Genomic DNA, 17,597 nt, shown 5'->3' with positions numbered 1-17,597 from the left:
CTTCATTATGTTCCCAAGGCAGGGAAACTCCCTCCTAATGCACAGCTCCTTCATGTTAATATTTACATAACAGTGTTTAGCTACATGTGAGGAAGCCAGAAATTAGCCTGAGGTTAGCAAAAAAGACTGGGAGTTAGGGCTCCCGAGTTATATACCTCATTATTGGAAGGATATCTGATGGTGGTTAAGTCACTTATCTGTTCCCCATTTTAGTTCATCTGAAACATGGGGATATTTGTTCTCGCCATGCTGAAGTGCATGAAGCACTTGGGTGTAGGGCACAACTAAAAGGGCCGGTATTGCCAGGGGTATTATAGTAACCATTAATAACAGACATTGAAAGTCAAAGGCTGTAGGTCAGATGGAGCTTGATGGTAAAGGAGCAAGAAAGGGCAGGATGGCAGAGCCTGCTGCTCATCACATGGTCCTGTCTCTTCCCAACACAGTAACAGCAAGTACACGAAAGACAGGAAAACACAACAGCAGCACTAAGACCCCCTCCTGCTGGTCTGGGCTCTGCTGGAGGCTGGAGCATGGCAGCTATAAAGGGTTGTACCTGGCATGTGTAAGCTGGGAGGGAAAAAGTAGACCTTCTACCATGAGGTCTCCTATGAGGCTTTGGTGCCATTTTCATCAACTCAGTATGACCCGTCATCTGCTGCCGAGGGCTCAGTCCTCCCCGTGCCAGGTCAGAAGGCAGTCGGCCATGCCTGGCTGCAGCAAACAAAACACTGTGTGTTGCAAGCTGGTCGCTGTGCCTGGACGTGCTAGTTCTGCCTTGATTGTGGCGTCTTTCAGGGTCCCACATACAATGCCCTGGCTGAGCTTGGGCATTCACCCTAAGAGAATAAGTCCAGGAAGGTCAGCAGTAAACGCTGAGTGTCCATTGCCCTCATGCTGACTTCACTATGAAAGGCATTCAGTATTCAGTTTGCTCAGAGCGCTGAATCAAATCCCTGCAGCAACAAAGGACAGAGGCCAGCCTAATTGCATCAGGATGCAATGTGTTTACAGCCGTGCATGCTTTCCAGGCCTTCGGACATTATCTCCGTCAGATGGTCTCTCTCATCTTCCGCCCAGTGCCCTCCAGTTGGAGTTTTTGCTGTTTCTGTTGTGATGAGGCCCCACAGAGAAGCAGAGAGTACCATCTCACTGAAGAGAAGATGTCTGGATGTGGTTCAGGCTGTCCAACACAGAGATGAAGTCTGGGGCAGCCTCCAGGGAGCAAAACATGCATAAGTAGGACTGTGGCCAAGAAGGACTCCAAGATGCCCAGGTGGGCTGATCACTCTCAAAACCTGCCCATCAAAGCCCAAGGTACATATTTATTTGCAAAACAACTTGTGGCCCAGGATCCATCTTAACTCCTTCCCTAAAAGGCCTGTGATGGTAGTACTGTATTTGGGAAAGGAGGCATCTGGGCATAGACAAGGAGTTACAACAGATGAGCTGTGAAAATCACAAAGCATGCATCAAAGATCTCGATATAAAGGCAAAAGGGTGAATCAGGTCAGAAGCAAAAAAGAACAACCAGAGTCTTCATCCCTGCATGAAACAGAAGACTGCCATTATTAAAGAACTGAAATTTCCGGGAGGGCATTTTTTTGCTGACTTTCTGGGATATGGAAAGAAGGTCACTCTTGAGTCTTGCTGAAACACTAGTCAGAACTGGAAAAACTGTTTTCTATACCAAAAACCAAGCCCTACGGTAACACACAAGCCATCTAAACCATTTGAGGGAAACAGCTCAGGCAAACATTATACCCCACCATTTCCCAGACATATTCTCTGGGTTTTTCATGAGTTTGATTTAAACTCTCTCTCAGCTCTGTACATAACTTTTCAAACAAGGGGCACCTATTGAAGTAGTCAGATTCTTAATAAATCAAGGCCGCTCAATGTTGTTCTCCCCTCCTTTATACCAGACAGCCCTTCAGAAAATACAGGCTCTGCATGACTGTCACCAGCTGCAACATTTGGCTCCAAAATGCTAGCCAGTAAGTGCCGGCACCATGCAATCCCCTGGGTCAGGTCCTTCAGATCACTGTCAGGATGTTCCTGCCTGTGCCCTGTGGTCGGACTGACTGTAACTGTGCAGACTTCTAAACCCAGCTGTCTGCAAACAGCTCCCTAAACAGCCATCTCACACAGGGACATAGCTAACCCTTGATTTACAATGCCCAGCTTGGAGGAGCGTCCATGCCTCCAAAGCCAGAAGACGGAGGAAGAAGAGGGCAGTAATGGCTAGGCTGGGGTGACAGCTGTCTTTAGAGTTCCCCAGCCAAGGTGCCATTTGGTCCTGGGAGAATAAATGAGTGGCCTGTGAAGTGTGCTTGGTCTATAATGGTGCTGCTGTTGGCAGAGGTTCAGGTACGAGCTCAGGCTCTGCAAGATTTGTGAAGGATGAAGTTATAGGCCCAGTGTGCATTTTACACAGAAGTCAAATGCTAGAGCACAAATTTCCCAGCTGCCTAGGAGGGGAACACGTTTCTATACGTTTCTCTGACCATTTTCCCATCGTCTTGCTGGGGTCATCTGATCCCAACTGACTTTCCTGCCCCTTGGGCAGGGGGCTGGATCCGATAATCTTGCAAGGTCCCTTCCAGCCCTAACATCTGTGAAATCTCTCCCTGTCCTTCAGCTATCAGCAGAAACCCTCCTGGTGACTGGAGTCTTGGCATCTGGTCTAGGAGGTTATTGCTGTATTTCCCACAAAAGAACAGAGTCCAATGAGCAGGGGGAATACAGGGTGAATGTGAAACCAAGGGAGCTACTGCCCACCTGAGGTCCAGCCCTAGCGTGGCAGCTTGTAGTGCACAGAGGCTGTGTCTACACAGCACAATGCAGTGCAGCATGGAGACGCCTGTAGCTACCTCTACGCAAAAGCCCAGGTGCTGGGAGCAGTTTAGTTGAGGATGCACAGAACTGTGCCCCAGCTAATTTACCCCCCTTCACAGGACGAGGTCTGTTTCTGCACACTGTGCAGAGTACAGATGTATCCCAGAGCTCCTCTGCAGCCACAGTTCACCAGTTGGAGCTCCATCTGTTTTGGTCAGAAGGACATATCTAAAATGTCATTTTAGCATCCTCTGTCACTCCAGAACGTCATCTGGCCCCCACCACAGCTGCAAAAAGTGGAAGTGCAAAGGCTGCTTCCCCCCAGCTTTGCCCTTCTGCCCCGTCCAGTGGGCTCAGCACAGTTAATAGCAAACAGGCTATCAGGAATAGCAAGATGAAAGCTCAGCTCTTCTCAACCTGTTGTCACTGCTACGTGTCATGGCACCTTGCTCTGACCACACAGGACACCAGTGCTTAGCAACAGGTGTGCAAAGTATAAAAATAGCTGGAACATTTCCCCTCCATTTCAGCCTGTATGACAGGTGACTAGGCACAGAGCCAGGCAAGAGGGGCCAGTTCAACTTCACAATCCAACCCTTTGGCACTGCTGCAAATAAGGCCCTAGCTCCACCTCAGCCCCTTTTTTTCTGACTCCTTAGGAGACTGGAAGTTCGCATGTAAGCTTGTGATTGAGTACACCGGAAAGTGCTGCTGGAAGGGGCACCTTTCCGGGGAGCTGCCAGACTGCGGTACGGACAACCTGTGGCTGTTAACGATCCAACTTCTGCAAGAACCGGGGTTCGATGTCAAAGCTCTTTGAGGATCCATCTCAGGTAAGCACATTCATTCAGCCTCTCTAAATCTCCCCTGCACTTTTAATTCTTCGCTTCCCTTCTTGTCATTTCTTCTCAGTCCTGCTCTAGCGATATTTGTTCCTGTGGTGGGTGAAGCAATCCCTGCATGCAAACAGATAAGCTGACATTTCAGGCAATTCAAGGTACGCTTTAAGATCCATTTGCAAAAGATGCAAAGGATACCAGTGTAAGATCCTTTCCATCCGCAAAGAGGATGCAGAAGCCGGTACCACTACTTGCTCTTCAGCTGAAGCTAACTTGTGGTCAGTGTTTCGTCAGAGTGTGAGAACAGCTACCCTTGAGTCTCCTCCCACGAAACAGAATAAAGGTGAGGAGGCCACAAAGGAGAATTGTGCCTACAGACCCAGATCTGCATATCAAAAACGTATAGCTAAAGGGCGGTTGCAATTTCCTGCTCTCCTACACATCCTCCTTTATTCCCCACCCTGTTTCTCCAAGGCCAGGATGTGCTGACTGCATCCCCTACCCAACAAAAGCAGCTCGGTGCCCTAGCTCTACCTCCATAAATCTGCAGCGGGCATCCGTCTGTTTAAATGAGCCTCACTTATCTCTGCAGGGTACAATTACCTCAGAGGTTTAATAAGGAGGAAAGAAGAGATGCCAGCGCATATTCGCTTTAAATTGACACCTGTATGCCTCACGCAAAAATGTCTCTCCCAGCCCAAGCTTAGCTGCTGCTTCAAAGCTCATTTCTGGCACCTTCCTGGGAGTGTTTTAGTGCTGCTGCTTTCCCTCCAAGCTGGTGTTGTGAAGCCTTTTCTGCTCAAACAGACAGACTGTTTCTATTCAAGAACCACATGCAAAAGGCTGCACCCTTAACAGGCAGAGTTATCCGACTGGTAAATGCCAATGCGGCGGTGTGCGAGCTTCTATCACCCCGAATCCCCAACGGTTCCACTGCACAAATTAACCAAGACCTAATTTAAAGTCTGTCAAATTAAATCACACAACACCACCATCTAATACGCTAAGAAAGAAAAGAAACTGTCCCTTTGGGGCAAAGGGAGCTGGAAGCTTTATGTCCTTGTAAAGAAGCTGGGCACAACATGCCTGAAAAGTGCTGCTCCGGGAGGACGACGCATCCCTGCAGTGTAGGGTACAGCACAGAGATACGGCAGGGCACTGGACTGGGACACCTGAGCCCTGGATCCTATTCCTACCTCCGCCAGTGAATTTGGACAAGTCATTTTTCCTCTCTGAGGCTTAGTTTCCCACCTGCAAGGTGGGAAGTCTGCTTCTCCCAGACGTGCCTATGAGGGGTATGGTGAAAACAATGAACCCTTCACTACGACCACCTAAGAGATCCTCCATAAGGATGGCAGAGCTTCTGCTGCAGAACGAGTGCATGGCCAAGCTCAAAGTCTTACAGGAAGGGAGCAGGGAAGGGAGCAGGACTTGAACCACTTCACCCCTAATCCTGCCCCTAAACAACAAGCCTGACCTTCCCTGGTCCACAGTCCTCTTGCTGGTCAGGCAGGGGGGCTGAGGCAAGTTGCTCAAAACCCCGCCGGCCATGCATTGGGGGGCTGCAGCACCTTGGTAGGAATCCTAGCTGCCCGCAAAAAACTGTCGCCGTGTAAATCAATGCCTGCAAAGCCCCAGCTGTGTTTTCTGATTCTTGGCCCTTTGGTGCGGCAGAATTACCGAGCAGCAGCTGCCCAGTATCTCACACACCAGATGGGCGACCTGGCAGGACCACTTGGCATTAGCAGTTCTTTCAGATCCCAGCCGTTCTTGTTCTGAACAAGCCCTACACATCTTCAAATCCATCCTCTACTCCCATGAGCTGAGTAAGGCCCAATCACTGGGTCCCAGCCTCAGCAGAGCCAACATATATTAGGAATCCTGGGCCTAAAGCCAAATTACAGAAAGAAAAACGGCCCTAATGAGCTGCCCTGGTAGATGGAGGGAGACAAGAGGCAGTCAAAAACAGTGAATCCTGTTAGCTAAAAATAGCATTCATTGCAAAGGGAGAGCAAGGGCAGGCTTTTTCTGCTAAGATCTCGGCACCTGGGAGAGACGTTTCCATTGTGGAGTGACGCATGATGGAGCAACAGGACCGGAACCAGAAAGACCCAAGCTCAGCCGAGTCTCTGCAATGCTTGGGAATTGCTCTAATCAGGGAAAAATAAATCACCATTTCATTCCCTGCAACCGGCCTTCAGGTTTCACAGTACATAGACAATGACAACACACCTGTTGATGCAACAGCAGGATAGAGCGTATGGGAGACAAAGGTCAGGAAACACTAACTGCAGACACCTGTCAGCTAGAACCTGAAGCAGAGGGACAATTACTACGCAGCAAAAAAAACAAGAGCTTGTCTACAGGTGGAAGTTAGCATGCCCCTTTCAACATGTTCAGTACTGCATGTTAGCCACCTTGCACAAACTTTCTGAGTGGATGCAATGTGCAGTAAGGCTAGGAACGGACATTACAATCCCCCAGTGCCTGTATTTGTTCTGGAACAGAAAAGTCCCAAGACTGGCGTGCATATGCATCGCCCTTTCAATCGGGTGTAGTGAGTAGCTGAAAGCACTGCCAATGTTCAGCCATTGATTCGATGATGCAATCCCAGGACAAACATTCAGACTTTGCAATATCTCAGGGCCAGACTTTAGTAGTTTTTGTCCCACGAAGTGTTTTAGGGTTTGTCCCGGGATAACGGACATGGACATCTGAATGACTGCATTCTGGCCTGGGATAAAATGGTTTCACCTGTGACAAATATGACATTTGTCTGCAGTCTGAGAGTGCTCACCATGAAGTCACCCCCGGGGCTGTGCACTAGCCTCTGCATATACTCCCTGAGGTCTTGTACCTCACTTTGCTGCTGTCAGGGGTCCTGATTCAGGAAGGACTCACAGTGGGGTCCTGGAAAAGTCACCAATGCTTCATCCACCAAGGGGAAGCTAACCTCTGCACAGAGACCATATGTGTTGCTTAAACATGAGCCTGGAGGGAGCAAATAGGCACTTGAAGCAACATGTTGCTCATAAACAGCCACACACTGAGTCTGCCAAAGGACATGATCCTCTGACTTCAAAAGGACAGTACGGAGAAGGCAATTCTTGTCCAGCTGCAGCCGTATTAATTGCTTGGAACAGTCAGGACACACGTGCAGGTTCTCCATGCGTCTGAAACAACTGACGGGAGTCTTCACGGGCCTGTCACCAACTGTATTTCCTCAGTGATGGCGTCTGCTGTGCCACCCCATAGGAGCATCCGTCCTCCCAGTTCCCGCACCTTATAGCCCGGCGCTTGCAACAGCGCTGCATCTCCCACGCTGCCATCCAGCTGTGGGCCTGAATTATTTAACTGCCTCAAAGCAACCAAGGCTCCCCTTATAAAGAGCAGGGAAGCCCCTTCCTGGCAGAAGTTTCCATTAATGAGACAGGGGCAGGAGCTGCATGATGCCCACAGGGAAGATTTCTGCATTTTAACATTAAACAGAAACCACTCAGTTTTAGATGTGCTCAGATGACAGATGCTGCTGCCTCTTTGGCCCAGGGACTTTAAAAGGGAAAGGAAGTGCATTGGCCTAAACTGCAGTGTGAAGGCCACTCAGCAAGCAGGGATTATTATGGGAACTGCTGAGAAAGCACCTTCCAACAGATGATCTGTAAAGCAGAACAGGCATTCGCAGCAGAAGAGCCGATGATGCTGCATCCACAATCCCCGCTTCTGGTTTTACCAGGGTGGGAGGGAATCCCTGGCCCTGAGCCATCAGGATGGACAGGGAGAGACAGGGGATGCAAGGAAACCTGGGGAGCAGCTTCCCCAAAGACTAGCCAGATGCTCCTGAAGTCAGAGAGGCACCTGGCCTGGCTGTCTGTGCATACAGGGGTGCCTATGAGCCCTGAATGCATTTAGGTGCATGTGGGTTAGTCACGTGCACACGAGTGGTGAACGTCCTATGTGCGTATTCATCTTCCGTGCAGAGCTCAGTAAATGGAGCCCCTACACTGCAGAGTACCGAATCCCAGGCACAGCCACCTGGGCACCGGAAGTGGCCTGGCAGCAGCTGAATTGGTAAAGTGATTCCTCCTGCACCACAGCTAACCCAGGGTGCAAAATCAGATCTACAACCTTTGAGTCTGGATATAATGTTGTATCTGAATCCCATGGTGAGAAGCCTTCCTCTTCCAGACTCTTCTTATCAGCAGGCTGTGCTGGCAGACACCATCAGATGCCAGGAGCGGCAAGTCCGTGGGGACGCTATTCCAAGGCTTCATAAACAATCCTTTGTGGCCAAGGAAAGAGTGGAAAGGAAGTCTGAGGACAAGGAATAGGGTTTCTTAATCCATTTCCAACACTATCAGAGACGTCCTCTGTGACACTGAGCAAATCACTTCACCTCTAGGTGCCTCAGTGCATGCATCTGTAAAATAGGGACAATGACCTTGTGCCACCTTACTCATCTGCAGCATTAATGTGCAGTGCCTGGTCTGGTCCCATGCACTGGCCTACCATGTGGTGAATCCCAAATTTGGTTTGATTCTTCACGGCCTCTTGGGTGGGAATTTTTGAAGGTGCCAATATGCAGCTAGGATTTTTCTGCAGCTTTCTGAGCCGGCCCCTGGGGGATCCCTGACAACTGAGCTGAGATCAGCCCGTGAAGAGAAGCCAGTTCCTGGTCCCAGCTGGAGGACACGTACGTAATGGCCATCACTGGCTTACGCTAGGGAAGGAACTTAGGACCTCTAGAGCTGAAAGCGCATGTCCCTTTACGGCATCAGCTAAGGAGCTAAACTCTGTAGCCAAGAGCCCTAATGGATAACAGAAGTACAGCTTCCTCGGATGGGGGGGGCACCCACAAACCATGCGTGACCCTAACAGTACGTATGTTCAAGATGAGGATGCCCTGGCTGATCGGGTCTGTTGAGGAGGGAGGAAGAGTACTTATACTTTTAAGCAAAGGGGATGCTAAAGTAATGCACCATTGGAAAGCAGACCTCATGCCCACCACAAATCTGTGAGGCCGAGTCTTGGAGCTCTTTTGTCCTGCCGCCTGAGCCCTCCAGGCCCCAAGGGAACCGGTGTCTGGGCTCAGAACGCGTGGAAAAAAAACAGGCCTTGCAGGCACAAAGCCAACCAGATACAAAAGAAAAAAGACAGGCAGTTCAGGAAGGAATAAAACGTTAGGGCAGCTAATGCTCAGGCCCAGCACAGCCCCCCAGTTCTCCTTCCTCCCAAGCTTACACAGGAAATCCCTCCTAACGTGGTCCGTACGGCCCAGTGCATTTGCTCGCAGAACCGGTCAGGCAACAGCTGTTCCCCTCCTCTGGCCTCAAGACTCCCGTCATGGGGACCTCTTGGTAGGTCACACCCAGGATATCAAAACCCACCTAGCTCTATATGAGAGCAAAGTCAGCAAATGAGGAGCGCTGGGAACATAACACTTTCCTGCGCGAGCGAGTTTGGATCAGAAGCGCGGCAGCCTGAGGAAGAGGATGGAAAATCAACCAAGCAAACCGCAGCGTGCCAGCTTCCCGCAAGGATTGTGCATGCCTGCAAAACAGATTTCCAGCCTTTCCAAGAGCAGTTTGGACACCGAGACCTAACGCGTGCGAGAGAAGCAACTGATTGTCCAGGGCAACTGCTCCACTGGGACCTTGCTACATGTTTTGAGATTTTTCCAGTCCCAGGGTACAGGCTCCTGCAGCACACTGCATGGCAACTACCAGCTGCTAATCAGCCGCCAACTCTCCAAACTACTGCTGCTCTCCCGATCACGAGAGGGGCTGCCCAGGGTGGCCCCCCCGCCACCAGGCAACCCTCTCCCCCTTTCCACAATCGTGGTCAGTCGATTCTCACGGTGACTTCTGCAACGCGTGGGGAAGGCTGCAGCTTTCTGAGGGATGCCATACAAAGAAAAGTGCACGAGACCCAGGACATGCATTTACCTCCGTGAAGCCCTCTTGCAATACGTCCAGCAAATTCCCCCTGGCCAAGCAGGTAAGCATCCTCCACGCGTGCAGGAAAGGGCCACGTTCTCAGGGCGCACGGTACGGATCCTCCAGCTCCGGGCACAACCTCGTCCTCCCAGAGACAAAGAGTTGGAGCTCATCGGGAACCTTATTCATAGCCCCATACGTGCAGCCCGTTACTGCGAGCAGGATACTTGAGCCAAAGTCGAGATTCGCACTGAGCATGCTCACGAGGGAGCCACTGGGGCAGCAGCAGGCGAGATGTCACACGGTTGCTATAGAAACACTCGGCTTATACGATGCAGGCCCAGCAACGAGTCAGGAAACATCTGAAACCTATTTCCAGCAGCCGGGGCCCGCGAGTCGCGCGGAGCCTGCCGAGTGCAAGCGATTCTGCAAAGCCCCAAAGAGCAAACCCTGGGCAGCGAGGAGCAGAGCTGGAAGCTTTCCTTGGGTTGGGAAAGAAAAAAGGGAAAGGGAAGACGTTAGAGATGCTACCAGCTTGAACCCTCGCCGCTGCCGCGCTGCTCGGAAAAGCCGCCAAGCTGCGTGCAGGGACAGGAAGCTGCAAACTGCAGAGGCCATTACTATATTTATGGACTGCTTGAGCAGTATCCTAGGGGCAGTGCAAAGATGCAGCGAGACAGAGAAAAGGGGGCAACTTCCAACACACGACTAAGCCCAAGGAAACTTTGCAGTCAGGAGTTTCCACACTAATAATGATTACATTTTCCCCCAGAGGAAACCTCAGAATAACCTCCGTTAATCTGTCAGACCTCAATCCACCCCCTTGGAAACATTCAGAAAAAAATACAGTGAACCTCACAGCACGGTCAGAAGATTAAGAGATGCAGGATCTGGACCAGCGAAATTCGGGCTGCCGCTTAGGATTTCATAGTCAGGTTCTGGCCAGGCATGTCTGAGCAAGGAGACACATTCAAAACTTGGGAGACATATTCAAAACTTGGGAGATTTTTTGAAGGCTTTGGGACAGAGATCAATGCACACGTTACCAGAGCTCTCTGTATGATGATAGCCAGGACAAAACTGTGGGAGCTCAGAGTCTGCATTATTGCCTAGAAAAATTAACGGCAGAAATTCAGGAACTTGGGCAACAGGCCCTCTATTGTCTGGCCAGCCCCAAAGCCTACAAAAAGGAGCCAGGCCCCTCACTAGATGAAAAATTCTGTAATTTTACAACACTTCCATTTTTCATGTGCCTCACTTTACTAGCAATGCTTCAGTGTAAGCTGATGCTCTGGCAATCACATGATCAGCAATAACTAGAGCTTTAAGAAAAGCAAATTGTGTGTGATTTATGATAAAATCCCCAGGGTTGGCAATGCGGCTTGCATGCACCCAGCCCCCTCCCACACGCAGCCTTCGTCCCATCTGGCTTTTGGAATACAAAATGGCTGTAGTACAGGCAGTTAAGATTAGCACCATTTTTACACTACAGTATATTAAGCCTTTGAGATTTCAAACAAGAGCTGAGTAAGAGTTCTCCACTGGGCAGAAAAGTGACCTCATTTGTAAAAATATATTCTCAACCTTTGCATCGCCCATGATAATCGTGCTTTTGGCTACAACGCTCAACATCCGCCCCCATTTATGATATACTTTTCAATGTGAAAAAAGACACATTCAAACAGATGTCGGAGTTTTAATGAGTGAGGATGCCATGATCATCCTCTCTGTTAATCAACTGAGTTTAAAAGATAAATAGACAAACATGTATTAAGAAAAGTCAGATCCGTGCAAATACAAAGCCCTCCATCTGCAGCTGTCTTTGACGTGGGCTCTGATACTATGCGTTTTACAGCAGATTAGAAATTATACACTCATAATCCCTATACGCCCCAGACAGTTTCACTTCGCGTCTGAAATGCTCAGCGGAGAGGTGAGAGGGCAACCAGGCTCCAGCTTCAGGTTCCACATTGGAGACATGAGCCAGACTGGTCTCATTTTTTTAACAGAAGTTAAAAATAAGCAAGGAGAGACAGTCCTTTTGGACAGCCTGCAAATGTGGGGCACAAACACAATTTAATGCATGACGTGTTGTCTAAATTATGGCGAGTCAAATCGGCTGGGAAGAAGTTTTTCCTTGATGAGCGCCTGAGGAGCACCTAGTGGGTGTCTCGTTGTTCTAATGTTGTTTTAATCATGAGGCCCCTTTATTAGCATTTCCATCCAGTGCAGGGACTGGAAAAATATATGGGCAACCAAAGGAGATGCTGCTGACTGCTCCGGGGAGTTAAGTGCTGTTAAGTTATTGCAGGCAGTGTAATCTTTCATTCAGCTCCGAAGCTGAACATGAGATCGTGGCAAAGACTATTCTGACTTGTTGTCTGGGGTGACAATTTGCTTTCTCCGGAAGTGGAGCAGTAACTTCAAAAACATCTCCAGTCTAAACAACAATGTCAAGTCCCAGTGAGGGTTTCATATAGCACCAGCATGGATCAGGACCTGAAAGTAAGGAACAAGTGCTGCAAAATTTGCTACGTACAGCATGCACAACCGTGCAGGGCCTGGTGTGAAGCAGCAGGCACTGAGATGGCACACGGGGGCTGGACCCAATGATCTTCCAAGATCCCTTCCAGCCCCTTACCTTGACTCACATGATCTATGGCACCCATCATATACAGCACACAGCAGACAAGGCAAGTGACATTTTGCTAAACCATCAATGCCCTGCACATGATTAAAACAAATAGCTACAAATCCCCACCATGTCTCTTACCGCTCTAGAAGGACTGTGCAAACCTAACTGGACTTTTTTGTGGCATGGACCAGGAGATGTGAAGCCAGAAGTGTTGTCCAAATTAATTAAAAGGTCCTTCTGAATCCCCAGTACTGCCAACCCCAAAGAACTCAGAAAGCAAGTGACTGCTCGGATATGTTTGGGGAGAACTGCAAAAAAACTGGCTGGACCTGGGTTCACTCAACACATTCTTGGGTATTGTCAGTAGATGCTTTCTGGGCCCTGAACTCTCTTCTGGCTACTTCATGCAATCAACCTTTAAATAGCAATGCCCTGAAAGGGTGGTGGAAATGATAAGCCTTTTACTTGCCACAATGTGGGCAGTAAGGAGCAAACTTCTTCACACTGATAAACCAAAGTGCAAGCAGGTGGCAGGAATCAGAGATGGGACCATCTCTAGCTTCCTTCCCATCAGATGCTTTTACTGTCAAACACTTGTTTCTACAAACAGCCTGTGACCCTTAACCTGGAACTGTCCGGTGGTGAAAATCTGAATGTTAGAAACAAGCAACCGGCTACTTGACGATGGCTACACCGAGAGATAGAGGGAGACTGGCAGCCCTCTGCACGGTCCATAATGATAACATAAGCCCTACGGAGCTAAACTAAAAATGCCACACATTTGATTGGATCTCTCTCCTCCAACACTGTAGTCTTGGACTGTAAACTTCTTGAAACAGGAGCCATGCTATCATACAGGTGTGTACAGCACCTGGCACAATGAGGCCTTCATCCTGTTTGGGACCTCAGTGTTTTCCTTGATACAAATCAGCAAAAAGAAAAGGGATTGTAAATCCCTCATTAACATTGCCACTGCAAAATCCTTGCGCAGAAGAGTGACTTTTAAAACTACCAATCCAAGCAGGGAGGCCCAGGCTGCTGAAGGGAGTTTCCTTTCTGAAACACTGGCTGCCTGTGACCTTCACAACAGACATGGAAGGAGTTAGAGTTAGAGACTGGGGACATTGACCTCTGGCGGCCAGTCTCAGCATAACCCTCATGCTCTCACAACCCTGGAAAAGTGCTATTTCATCTACTTGTTTTGCTTCTGTATTTCCTGTACTTGAGGTTTGAGTGTGATCATTTAATAGGAACAATATAAGGCATCCATTCATCAGCAAGTGACGGCAGGTACTGCAGCTAACAACAATAATAATAATTAACAACAACAACAACAAGGCAGATACTTTGCTCTTTCCCCAAGTCTTCCATGCAAGCATTTCAAAGCACTAGTCAAACATTACTGAATTATGCTTTGCAATATCTCTTGGGATATACAGAAATATGAATGCCCTCAATCAAGCCTTGCATTGGCAAAGAATGTGACTGGAGAAAGTTAGAGACCCTCAATCTAGCTCCCTAGGGGTTTCATGGGGCTAGTCAGGGTTCGAGACAGCCTTGCTCACAATCTATGTGCTCCCCAAACACCTCGGCACCAACAGCTTGACAGAGGCAAGGCCTTCTGTGCTGGGGATGTTCCTTGGAGGGTCCTTGCAGCTGCTTTTACCACCTACATGCACCAGAATAAAGGTGTTGCAAGGGCAACTGTGAATTAGGTCCTGTCACCCCATTTTACAAGAAGGAAAAATGATGTACAGAGTCGGGGATGGAGCTCAGAGATGGGGGTGGAGCTCAGGCTAGCGACCAGGATTAAAGACAACAAAAAGTCCTTCTTCAAATACATTGGGAGTAAGAAGAGGGCACTGGGTAATGTAGGGTCCCTGCTAGACTCAAATGGTAATCTTGTGGCTACGCCAGACGAGAAAGCCAAAATTTTTAACAAGTTCTTTGCCTCTGTTTTCTTGGACAGGGACCAGGACAGCTCTCCCACCACAGGTAGGGGCAATCTTGGGGATTGCACTGCCAGGCCTTGGGTCTGCACAGAAGCAGTTAGCTATCTTCTGGAAGGGCTGGATGTTTTTAAATCTGCGGGCCCTGATGCCCTCCACCCATGGGTGTTGAGAGAGCTGGTGGGGGTCATTGCTGTCCCCTTGGCCCAGCTGTACGAGCGACTGTGGTCCATGGGCCAGGTGCCTGGAGATTGAAAACTAGCTCATGTGATCCCCATCTATAAGAAAGGGAGAAAGGAGGACCCAGGAAACTATAGGCCCATAAGCCTCACATCAGTCTTGGGGAAAATCCTTGAAAAAATTATCAAGGAACACATCTGAGGGGCCAGCAGGGGAGATCATACTCAGGGGCAATCAGCATGGGTTCATCAAAGGCAGGTCCTGCCAGACCAACCTGATTGCCTTTTATGACCAGGTGACTAAATCCCTGGATGATGGTGTCGCTGTGGACGTGGTCTTTCTAGACTTTAAGAAGGCCTTTGACATTGTCTCTCATCCCATTCTCATTAATAAATTGAGCAACTGAGGCATTGATGCCTACACAGTTGGATGGGTCAAAAATTGGCTGCTGGGGCGCACCCAGAGAATGGTGGTGGACGGGTCGTACTCAACCTGGCGGGATGTGGGGCAGTGGGGTCCCCCAGGGCTCGGTCCTGGGGCCTACACTGTTCAACATCTTCATCAGCGACTTGGACGAGGGGGTGGAAAACACGCTGTCCAAGTTTGCCGATGACACCAAGATGTGGGGAGAGGTAGGCACGCTCGAAGGGAGAGAGAGGCTGCAATTAGATATAGACAGACTACAGAAGTGGGCGGATGGTAACAGGATGGGGTTCAATGTAGATAAGTGCAGGGTGCTGCACCTGGGGAGAAGGAATCCACAGCATACATACGAGCTCCCCCCTTGTGAGCACAGAAGCGGAAAGGGATCTTGGAGTCATTACTGACTCCAAGATGAACATGAGCCACCAATGCCAGACCACAGCCAGCAAAGCCAACCGTACCTTGTCATGCATCCAAAGATGCATTTCAAGCCAGTCCAGAGAGGTGATCCTCCCCCTCTACGCAACACTGGTCAGGCCTCAATTAGAGTACTGCGTCCAGTACTGGGCACCGCACTTTAAAAAGGATGTGGCCTCCCTGGACAGGGTTCAGAGGAGGGCCACCTGCTTGGTTGGAGGGCAACAGAGCATGCCCTATGAGGAGAGGCTGAGGGACCTGAACCTGTTCAACCTCAGCAAGCGGAGGCTGAGGGGGGATTTGGTGGCTGCCTACAAACTCGTTAGGGGAGATCAGCAGCAAATAGGCATTCCCCCCAGCACCACCTGGGGTGACGAGGAACAATAGCCAGAAGCTGCTGGAGAATAGGTTCAGGTTAGAGATTAGGAGGCACTGTTTCACTGCTAGGGTGGCTAGGATCTGGGACCAACTTCCTAGGGAAGTGGTCCTTGCTCCTACCTTGGGTAAATTCAAAAAGAGGTTGGACGAACACCTGTCTGGGGTCGTGTGATCCCAGTATGTACTCCTACCAGTGGCAGGGGGTCAGACTAGACGATCTATTCAGGTCCCTTCTGACCCCAAACTACTATGAAACGTGATTTGTTCGTGTCACCTTGGACAAGTCAGGGCAGGCACAGGAAGCAAAGCCCTCAGCAACCTTGCTCCAACTGACAGACCACACTGCTCTGTATACAGAGAGGCTTCCTCCTTGGATAGAATAGAGCAGTGGTTCTGAACATTTTAAGGCACAAAGCACCCCTGGATAGAGTCGTGGCACCCCTAGTTTCACTCATTTTTTGCCTACAGAAAAATAAGAGAGCAGTTTTTCTGTTGCAAAGACCTGTCGAAGGCCACACCTATGGATTTCTATTTGAAATCTCTGGGTTTATCTTGTGAATCCTGTTTAGAAACCTAATAGTGTTAACACTGTGTGGCACTCTGCAGCACCCTTGAAATGATTTCCCCAGGTGCTGTGATACCCCGAATGAGAATCACTGAGATGGAGACCATGGGAGACTTACCGGGGGCTCAACAGGCTGGGATGCATTGCTGGGCACCAGATCCACAGGAGTTCCCATGTCCATCCCCACAACATGGATCCCAGCGCAGCAGACCAGCAGCCTCTCCCCCTGGATACCTGGAGTGAAGAAAATGTATGGCGTAAACACTTACTAAGCAAAACCGCTACCTTGCCAAAACACAAAAGAAAACCAAGGAACTGCCATCTTCTTCCATCTCCTCCAGAAAATGCCTCGAAGGACATAGAGGCTGCCGAGTGGGGAACCTGCAAACTCCTCCACCTTACAAACACGTCCCCGGAAACTGGTGGTTTCTTCCACTACTCTCTTGGGTAGAGTCATGAAAGCATCCGGGAGCTGTGACTGCTATAATGCCTGTAAGTGTGATCTGAAAGCTTCCCGCCTCCATCTCTGAAGAGCTCCCCTCCCCTCCAAGACTCAACACGTCAGTCTCAGGATTTGGGATTCCTAGCGTTGAAAGATTTCCAGAAATACAGTTAAGCAACAGCCAAGCTCCGTGGGACCGGGAGCGAGAGAAATCGCACGTTAGCATGCAGGCTGGCTTGGCCTCTGGACGTACTGTGCTTTTACATCTGCTTTCACCTGTCAGGCAGGTCTAGCGACGGGACTATTCCCCAAACACGTAACGCACGCTGGCTCACATTCGCAAAGGCCCGGGTTATTCCCCAGCGCACGTGCAGGGACCGCCGACCAACTTCAGTGGCCTCCATCTGTATTGGAGCCAATGCAGCCCTGGGATCTCTACCCCACAGCACAACAATGGCATTTCCCCAGCGTCCTCTAGGAAGCTATTCCACAGCTGAAAATATTTCTATTACAGCATTTTTTTCTGGAAGCCAGCCTGCATTTTCCTTTGTGTCGTCCCCTGCCTTTAACGCAGCTTCGGCCTCCCTCGCTACATTTTTAATACACTTTCCCTCGGAGGAACCCCATCTATCCCCGCTTCTCCGGAAAGCAGCGCCTCCGAGCATCCCGCGGCTGGCGGTCCTGTCCACAGGACGCCTCCGATGCCGCGTTTCCTCCCGGCCCCCGGCGCCAGCACAAGGCCGAGCGACGGACCCCGAGCCCCGCGGCCGCCTCACATCGCCCCGCCGCCCCCGAGACGGCGCATCGTGGGCCCGTTGCACGGCGGGGCCGTGGCTCCCCACGGCATCGCCGGGGCGACGCGCACGCCGGGCCTGCAGGCTGCCATGGCCGGCTGCCCCTCTGCCCGGGGCCTGGGTGACTGCCCCCTGTGCCCGGGGAGCGGCGGTGACTGCCTCCCGCGCGGGCCGGGCGGTACCTGCGGCGCCGGGTCGGAGCCG

General features: G+C 50.2%; 1 protein-coding gene across 3 annotated transcripts in view; it reads right to left on the bottom strand.

Annotated features, from left to right (window-relative positions):
* Positions 1-16,939, bottom strand: part of DIXDC1 (DIX domain containing 1) — a 57,454-nt gene extending 40,515 nt beyond the window's left edge. For 2 of the 3 annotated variants that reach the window (XM_019547114.1, XM_019547117.1), the window contains exon 1: positions 16,276-16,939. In XM_019547114.1, coding sequence (XP_019402659.1) covers positions 16,276-16,338 — 63 coding nt within the window. In that variant the 5' untranslated portion in view covers positions 16,339-16,939. Of the gene's footprint in view, positions 1-9,619; positions 14,000-16,275 lie in introns of those variants that run through there. The other variant, XM_019547116.1, reaches the window with a different exon arrangement.
* Positions 16,940-17,597: the final 658 nt, after the last annotated feature.

The sequence above is a fragment of the Crocodylus porosus genome, unplaced genomic scaffold (genome assembly GCF_001723895.1).
Source record: "Crocodylus porosus isolate Cpor-Errol unplaced genomic scaffold, CroPor_comp1, whole genome shotgun sequence".
NCBI lineage: Eukaryota > Metazoa > Chordata > Crocodylia > Crocodylidae > Crocodylus > Crocodylus porosus.
This window is presented reverse-complemented; position numbering and strand designations above follow the sequence as displayed.